The sequence below is a fragment of the Hyla sarda genome, chromosome 5 (genome assembly GCF_029499605.1).
Source record: "Hyla sarda isolate aHylSar1 chromosome 5, aHylSar1.hap1, whole genome shotgun sequence".
NCBI classification, from domain to species: Eukaryota; Metazoa; Chordata; class Amphibia; order Anura; family Hylidae; genus Hyla; species Hyla sarda.
In genome coordinates, this window is record NC_079193.1 from 188985059 (window position 1) to 188993769 (window position 8711).

At 40.4% G+C, this 8711-nt stretch overlaps 1 protein-coding gene across 1 annotated transcript in view; it reads right to left on the reverse strand.

Annotated features, from left to right (window-relative positions):
• The window catches only part of NSUN2 (NOP2/Sun RNA methyltransferase 2), a 152983-nt gene extending 145385 nt beyond the window's left edge, over positions 1–7598 (reverse strand). Inside the window, exon 1 of the mRNA XM_056520921.1 lies at positions 7303–7598. Within this exon, the coding sequence (XP_056376896.1) occupies positions 7303–7435 (133 nt within the window). The 5' untranslated portion in view covers positions 7436–7598. The remainder of the gene's footprint in view (positions 1–7302) is intronic.
• Between the last annotated feature and the right edge of the window lie 1113 nt (positions 7599–8711).

Sequence of the window (8711 nt, forward strand, 5' to 3'; positions counted from 1 at the left end):
ACAATACATAAATAAAAATTTGTACACAACTTTTATTACACATGTATACAGTAAAAAAGACCAGACAAAAATATAAAATCAATTTAAAACACACAACAACACCTGACTATAACCGCACGAAAAATCCAAAGAAGAAATAGCACTCCTAAATGTCCAAAAAAAAAATGGATTTATTCACCCATCGGACATACAGGCATAGCTGGCATTATATTGTAGAGCCGAAGCGTCGCTATGAATGTATGTCAGATGGGTGAAGAAATCCACTTTTTGCTTGGAGATTTAGGAATGCTGTTTCCTCTTTGGATTTTTTGTACAATGATTTGTGATGCAAGGTCAGGTCCTGGTGCTAAGCACCCACTTGGATATTTATCCTACTAGGTAATGGAAGTGCTAACACAGTGCCCATCTTACTATGAGTATATGAATATAACAGTTCATTTCCTATATGGAGTATAGCAGATCAGGGTCGGCACTGCGCTGTGTTGGTAACAGTATCAGACCTTTATTCTTTGCATTTTCTACAAAGGGTTAACTGAAAGATTACTTCAAGAAGAATCCGCATGGAAGGATACAAGTATTTACTGGTTTCACGTATGTGTTTCTCATTGATGAATTAGTTGTGATGATGTGGTATCTGTGAGTCGGATGATATCATATATGATGCGTCCCAACGGATACCGATACACAGTTGAGAAAGGCTGCTTAGCCTTAACGCGCACTGTCTGTCATGTATGCTGTATATGCATAAATAAACACTTTGAGATTGAGCAAGAAAAAATGAGTGCCGGGACCTTTCTTTGTTACAATTTCCTATGTCAGACCCTCTTTGATGCAGCAATAAGTATAGGGCTATGTACCATGCAAACAAATTAAAAGACTAGTACCAGGTCTCAAGTTCTGCAGGAACGTGTGGGAACTAAGATCCTGCACTTTTTCCACAGCAGGAACACAGTTCCCATTAGCTGAAATGGGACCAGCCCTTAAATGGAAATCTTGGGTGAGTTCCTACACTTTTTTCCCCCAGGACTTGACCCCTGACTAGTACCCAATAACAGCTATGGCCGTATCCCTCCTAGACTATGGGCTAGTGGAAACTGAGCAACTGAATATTCATTTTGTATCTTATGTTGTGCACCTTATTATGTGTATATTGTTAATGTATTGTGACCATTTAGCAATGCACAGTATCCCGGTCCTTTTAAACTGCCCAACTCCATATTTTAATGATCCTGAAGTAGTCCCAGGGGCGTGCAGCTTTCTCTAGTATTCACTGCTGCTTCAGGCTGTAACAGCTCCTACTAGGCATGATTGACCTCTATTCAGGGAACAGAGCAGTGATATCGGAGGTGCCTGGGCTGTCAATCACAACTAGTAAGGCTATGTTCACACAATGGAATTTCCATGAAGAAATTCCACACATAGATTCCGCAGTAGCAGAGTCTCCTATTGATTTGAAATGGGATTCGGGTGCGCTGTTCACATAGCAGAATTTCTGTGTCGAAAACTTCTGGCATGGAAATGCATTGCCGTCTATGACACAGCGCATTTCAGAGTGGTCCTACATGTAGAACATGCCGGTGCTCTGCTGAAAAATTCTGTGTGGACATTCCCCCGTGTGAACATAACCTAAGAGTGATCACAGCCTGGAGCAGAGGTGAATACTACAGTAAGCCGCACGCCCCTGGGACTACTTCAGGATCATTAGAATACAGCTCTTCTTAATGTATGTAATATAACTTCTCAGCCACGTGTCTTGTGGGATTGGTTGAGAATGCTATCTTAGTTTCTCCCTCAAAATGTGATAGCTCAATAATTCTTCAGTAAGATAAGAATGACTATAATCGCCTTTTTCCTATTTAGAAATGTCAGGTTCCGGCATAATACTCCCCTGGGTTTCAGTGCGGATAATGGTGGCCTTCATTTGTACGGTATATTAGGGATAGATAAACAATGATTCTACACCTATTGTATAACAACTTTTGGGCTGTGTAATACGGAGTACATTTTTGTTGCATTTTGTAACCCCTTGCCGTAAAATGCTATTTCTAAATGGCGCTGCGGCACGGGAGGGTTATGAAGCGAGCTCAGGAGCTGAGCTCGCATGATACCCGCACAGTCCCGGCTATTATCAGCAGCCAGGACCTGTGGCTAATGCCGGACATCGCCGTTCAGGCAGATGTCCAACATTAACTCTTTAGACGCAGCGATCAAAGTTGATCGCCGCGTCTAAAGTGAAAGCTTCCTGGCAGCTCAGTCAGGCTGATCGGGACCATCGCGGTAAAATTGCGATGTCCCGATCAGCTAGGACACAGCAGGAGGGTGCCTTACCTGCCTCCTGCGCGTCCGATCAGTGATTGATTGCTCCCAGCCTGAAATCCAGGCTTGAGCAATCAACCTCTGATAACACTGATCAATGCATTGCAATGCTATGGCATTGATCATTGTATTGAATCAATGTACTGCATGTTATAGTCCCCTATGGGAGCTATAACATTGCAAAAAAAAAAAAAAAAAAGTTAATAAAGATGATTTAACCCCTTCCCTAATAAAAGTTTGAATCACCCCCCTTTTCCCATAAAAAAACAAAACTGTGTAAATAAAAATAAACACATGTGGTATCACGGCATGCGTAAATGTCCGTAAATATCATTTGTTAAACCGCAAGGTCAATGCGTAAAAAAATAATGTAATTTGGTCACTTTTTATACCATAAAAAAAAAGAATAAAAAGCGATCAAAAAGTCAGATCAAAACAAAAATGTATCCAATAAAATCTTCAGCTCACGGCGCAAAAAATATCGCCATCATACCTCCCCGTACGTGGAAAAATAAAAAAAGTTATAGGGGTCAGAAGATGACATTTTTAAACGTATAAATTTTCCTGCATGTAGTTATGATTTTTTTCAGAAGTACAACAAAATCAAACCTATACAAGTAGGATATCATTTTAACCGTATGGACCTACAGAATAATGATAAGGTGTCATTTTTACCGAAATATGCACTGCGTAGAAACGGAAGCCCCAAAAAGTTACAAAATGGTGTTTTTTCTTTCATTTTGTCGCACAATGATTTTTTTCCCCCGTTTCGACGTAGATTTTTGGGTAAAATGACTGACGTCATTACAAAGTAGAATTGGTGGTGCAAAAAATAAGCCATAATATGGATTTTTAGGTGCAAAATTGTAAGGGTTATGATTAAGGTAAGGAGGAAAAAACGAAAGTGCAAAAACAGAAAAACGCTTTGTCATTAAGGGGTTAAAGTGATTTTGCCAATTTGTGTAAGAATTGCAACAACAAAAATAACTACTGGTCTTCTGAGCAGCTAATATAGTAGAGCAGCTGTGCATACATTATAACATTTCTTAGCACCTTCCACAGAATACAGATATCATATTGTCATTGTTAGAATGCTGACAGTGCCAGTAACAGTAGCAAAAGAGAATTTTATTATCTCATAATTGCCCTTTTCTATTAGGCCAGGTTCACACCACATTTGCTGATTATTATTCCATGCACTGCTTTGCATACAAATGTATTGAGTTCAATATGCTTTTCAATGTCGTAGAGATAAAAGTATACTGATAGGTTAAATGCATGCCAGAAGGACATTACATCTATGGACATGTTAAACATGTAGTTTCTTTTTTCTTCTTCTTTTTTTCTTCTGCAGCAGTGTTTTCTAAACAGTGTGCCTCCAGCTGTTGTAAAACTACAAATCCCAGCATGCCTGAAGAGCCATTTGGCTTTCCAGGAATCCTGGGAGTTGTAGTTTTGCAACATCTGGAGGCACGCTGTTTAGAAAACACTGTTCTACTTTGTAGATTCATATTAAAGACATGACAACAATGAAGATACACATATTGAATCAAGTAGTAAACAAAAAAGTATTATTCCAGGATATGCTTGAAAGGAGCCCCCTTTAGATTTGCATTCTATTGGTATTCTCTCAGTTTCATAGGGTAATCACATGGAATATTTTTCAGTCTTGAAGAAGGTCAAAGAGCGGCTAAGCATCTGTTGGCTGCTTTTTCTCAACTTTGTGGTCCAAATTATCCCAAACCCTCTAAATTGGATTTAGGTGAAATGAATATAAAGGCAATGTCATTTCATGCGGCACTCCATCACTCTCCCTCTTGGTCAAATAGCCCTTAAAGGAGTATTCCAGGAAAAATATATTTTTTATATCAACTGGCTCTAGAAAGTTAAACAGATTTGTTGATTACTTCTATTAAAAAATCTTAATCCTTCCAATAATTATCAGCTGCTGAAGTTGAGTTGTTCTTTTCTATTTTGCTATGGAGATTTGCTTCTACTCTGGGCGGTTCCCGAGACACATGTCATCAGAGAGCACTTAGATAGAAAAGAACAACTCAACTTCAGCAGCTCATAAGTACTGAAAGGATTAAGATTTTTTAATAGAAGTAATTTACTAATCTGTTCAACTTTCTGGAGCCAGTTGATATATAAAAAAAAGTTTTTTCCTGGATAACCCCTTTAAAGGGGTACTCTGGGTTTTACATCTTATCCCCTAGCCAAAGGATAGGGGACAAGATGTATGATCGGCTTGGTCCCACCGCTGGGGACCCCTGCTATCTCTGCGCAGCCCCTGGCATTCTGTGCCAGATGCTGCCTTTGAGAAGGGGATGTGACGTCACGACCACTCCGCCTAATGACGTCACACCCCCTCCACTCAGGTCTATGGGAGGGGGCGTGGCTGGAGCTGCACCAAGATCGCGGGGGTCCCCAGCTGCTGGACCCCTGCGATCATACATCTTATCCCCTATCCTTTGGATAGGGGATAAGATGTATAAACCCGGAATACCCTTTAACAATCCACTCACTTTTTCTGCATCTCACATCAACTTAGCGGTTGGAACCAGAAATCTCAAATTTTGACTCATCAGACCAAAGTACAGATTTCCACTGTTATATGTCCATTCCTTGTGTTTCTTAGCCCAAGCCATTCTGATATTTTTCTTGGTTCTTAGCGCTGTCTTCTTTGCAGCAATTCAACCATAAAGTCCTGATTCTTGCAGTCTCCACTAAAGAGCTGATGTGGAAATTTGTCTGGTACTTGACCTCTGTGAAGCATTTATGTGGGCTCGGTTCATGTGTGGTTTCTGAGAATGGCAACTCTTATAAACTTATCACGTGCAGCAGAGGTAACTATCGGTCATACTTCACTGGAGTGGTCCTCATAAGAGCCAGTTTCATCACAACATTTGATAGTTTTCATAAGTGCACTTGAGCAAACATTTAAAGTTTGTGCATTTTTTTTTAGACTGACTGACCTTCACGTCTTAAAGTAATGATGGACTGTCATTGCTCTTTACTTAGTAAGGTGGTTCCTTCCATAATATGGACTAGAACAGCAGTTATATAGGACTAAACACTGTGTACCAATCTTACCTCTGCACAACACAACTGATAGTCTTAAAGGGGTACTCCACTGGAAAACTTTATTTTTTTTTTTCATAATCAACTGGTGCCAGAAAGTTAAACAGATTTGTAAATTACTTCTATTAAAAAAATCTTAATCCTTCCAGTACTTATCAGCTGCTGTATGATCCACAGGAAGTTTTTTTCTTTTTGAATTTCCTTTCTGCCTGACCACAGTGCTCTCTGCTGACATCTTTATCCATTTTAGGAACTGTCCAGAGCAGGAGCAAATCCCCATAGAAAACCACTCCTGATCTGGACAGTTCCTGACATGGACAGAGTTCTCAGAGAGCACAGTGGACAGGAAGAAAGGAAATTTAAAAAGAAAAGAACTTCCTGTGGATCATACAGCAGCTGATAAGTACTAGAAGGATTAAGATTTTTTTTTTTAAATAGAAGTAATATACAAATCTGGCACCTGTTGATTTGAAGAAAGAAAAAAAAAAAAAAAAAAAGGTTTTCCAGTGGAGTACACATTATGAATAGAGATGAGCAAATTTTTAGAAAATTTAGATTCGGCTGATTTGCCGGAAAAATTAGATTCAATCCGAATTTATTTGGGGCAAAGCTGTATTAAAAACGGCTATTTCTAGCCTACAGAGAGCCTCAATAGGGGTGTAGAACAGTTTGCCTTGCTGTAACACGCATAGGGTGTGTAATACTGTTATTCAGTATGACATCCAGATTAGAGGCGTCACTATTAGAATCACTGTCGCAGAGCCGCACAAAGACAGAGCCTGGAGGTGGTATCAGTATGAGGAGACCATATAGTGGCTGAATATCACAGCGTGGAGGTGGCGGCAGCATGAGGAGACCATATAGTGGCTGAATGACCCAGCCTGGAGGTGGCAACAGCATGACGAGACCATAGGGCCTCACAATTGAAAAGATTAAAGGGATACTCTGGTGGAAAACATTTTTTTTTTTTATCAACTGGTGCCAGAAAGTTAAACAGATTTGTAAATTACTTCTATTTAAAAAAATCTTTATCCTTCCAGTACATATTAGCTGCTTTCTACTACAAAGTCATCTTCTTTTTGGATTTCTTTTTTTTCTTCTGTCCACAGTGCTCTCTGCTGACACCTCTTTCTGTCTCAGGAACTGTCCAGAGTAGGATAGGTTTGCTATGGGGATTTGCTTATGCTTTGGACAGTTCCTGAAATGGACAGAGGTGTCAGCAGAGAGCACTGTGGACAGAAAAAAAAAGAAATCCAAAAAGAAAAGAACTTTCTCTGTAGTATATAGCAGCTAATATGTACTGAAAGGATTAAGATTTTTAAAAAGAAGTAATTTACAAATAATGACTACTGAAGAATAGTGTTGAGCGGCATAGGCCATATTCGAATTCGCGAATATTCGCGAATATATGGACGTATATTCGTCATATATTCGCGAATATTTGCATATTCGTAATATTCTCGATTTATTTTCGCATATACGAAAATACACGTATGCGAAAATTAACATATGCGAAAATTAGCATACACAGTAATTAACATAAGCGAAAATTCGCATATGCGAAAATTTGCACACCGGTCTCACACAGTAGTATTACAGCCTCCTTTACACCACACAAGCTGGAAGCAGAAAGGGATGATCACTGTGATGTGTACTGTGAAAAAAAATAAAATAAAAAATAAATAAATAAAAAAACGAATATTCGTAATTACGAATACATAGTGCTATATTCACGAATATTCGCGAATTCGCGAATATGCGATATTCGCGAATAAAATTTGCATTGCGAATATTCGCGAGCAACACTACTGAAGAAAGGGTCCATTCATATACCCTGAAACGCATCTAGTCAGTTTGCGGACTATCACTGACTGTACTTGGCACTTAAATTTTATCTGGACTTACCTCTGTGGCCTTGCTGGTCCGGAGACGACCCTGTTGTTCTTGCCACTCCGGTCCATAATTTACAACTAGTTTTGAGTGGATCCTCAGCGAGCTGTGGAATCAAAGCACATCCTGCAGGTGCTGGCACTGACATCACACGCCACCCTCATGAGGCAGAGGCATCTACTACCGGTCTGCTGCAGACCTGGTCTCCACGGCAGGACTTTTCCACCAGCGAGTGCCACCTCTGAAAGTGTCCATCCCCGACGCCTGCCAGCGCCGGGACTCGGAGGTAGCCCACCTGCAGTAACCATCCAAGTGCTAGATCCATCCAGCCTCACGGGAGTCTTCCGCTCTCAGGACCGGTAATGTACCCCAAAGCTGCCTGTTATCTGTCCTGACACAGTGATACAGTGAAACTAGCAACTGTGAACTTTAATACTTCCTCAGTTTAACACACCAAACATTGTTTCATTGCCATCCATTGAGAGGAACTTGTTACAATATTACATTATCATCTCTCCAGCGAAAAGGACTGTTTTCCAAGAGACTTTCCGGCAATTTAAGGGTATTTAACTCTTTCAGTCCATATCAGCATATTTTGCCTTCACTATTTCAGTGCAATTTGTCTATAACTGTTCCAGTTTAATAGTGCATTCTGTGATATTAGTTACCAGTGATAGTCTATTTTAGGTCATTGTCTACTCCTCTCACAAGGGGCCCCTTGTGAGGTGGAATATTTTATATCAATTTTTAATAAAATCTGCATATCCTATTATAATTGAAGCACGATCCTTGTTTACTTCAATTGATTCATATAATTTACCTTCCTTGAGGTCTGGGTATTTTTGTCTCTTTTTCTAATATTTATTATTGGCACCATAGATATAGGTGCATTACCCATTTGTCCTCGGTTGGTGATATAATTGTGAGATGCACATATTTCTTCCACTCTAATTTACAAATCTGTTTAACTTTCTGGCACAAGTTGATAAAAAAAAAAAAAAAGGTTTTCCACCTGAGTACCCCTTTAATCTTTTCACTTGTGAGGCCCTATGGTCTTGTCAGGCTGTTGCCACCTCCAGGCTGGGTCATTCAGCCACTATATGGTCTCCTCATGGTGCCGCCACCTCCACGCTGTGTCATTCAGCCACTATATGGTCTCCTCATGCTGCCGCCACCTCCACGCTGTGACATCAGGGCCGGATTAACGTAGGGGCGGATGGAGCGGCAGCTCCAGGCCCCTGCATTAAAATAGGCCCGTCGGCCCACACAAACGGCCCGCACAGACCGACCGGCACCCGCGACAATCAAGCCTCAAACTTCCGGAACGAAAGTTTGTGGCTCGCACCATGAATGTGAAATTTGTATTGCCTGACGCCCGGGACATGCAGGTAACTTCTTCAGGCATTTAACCTTGCTTCTGGCGA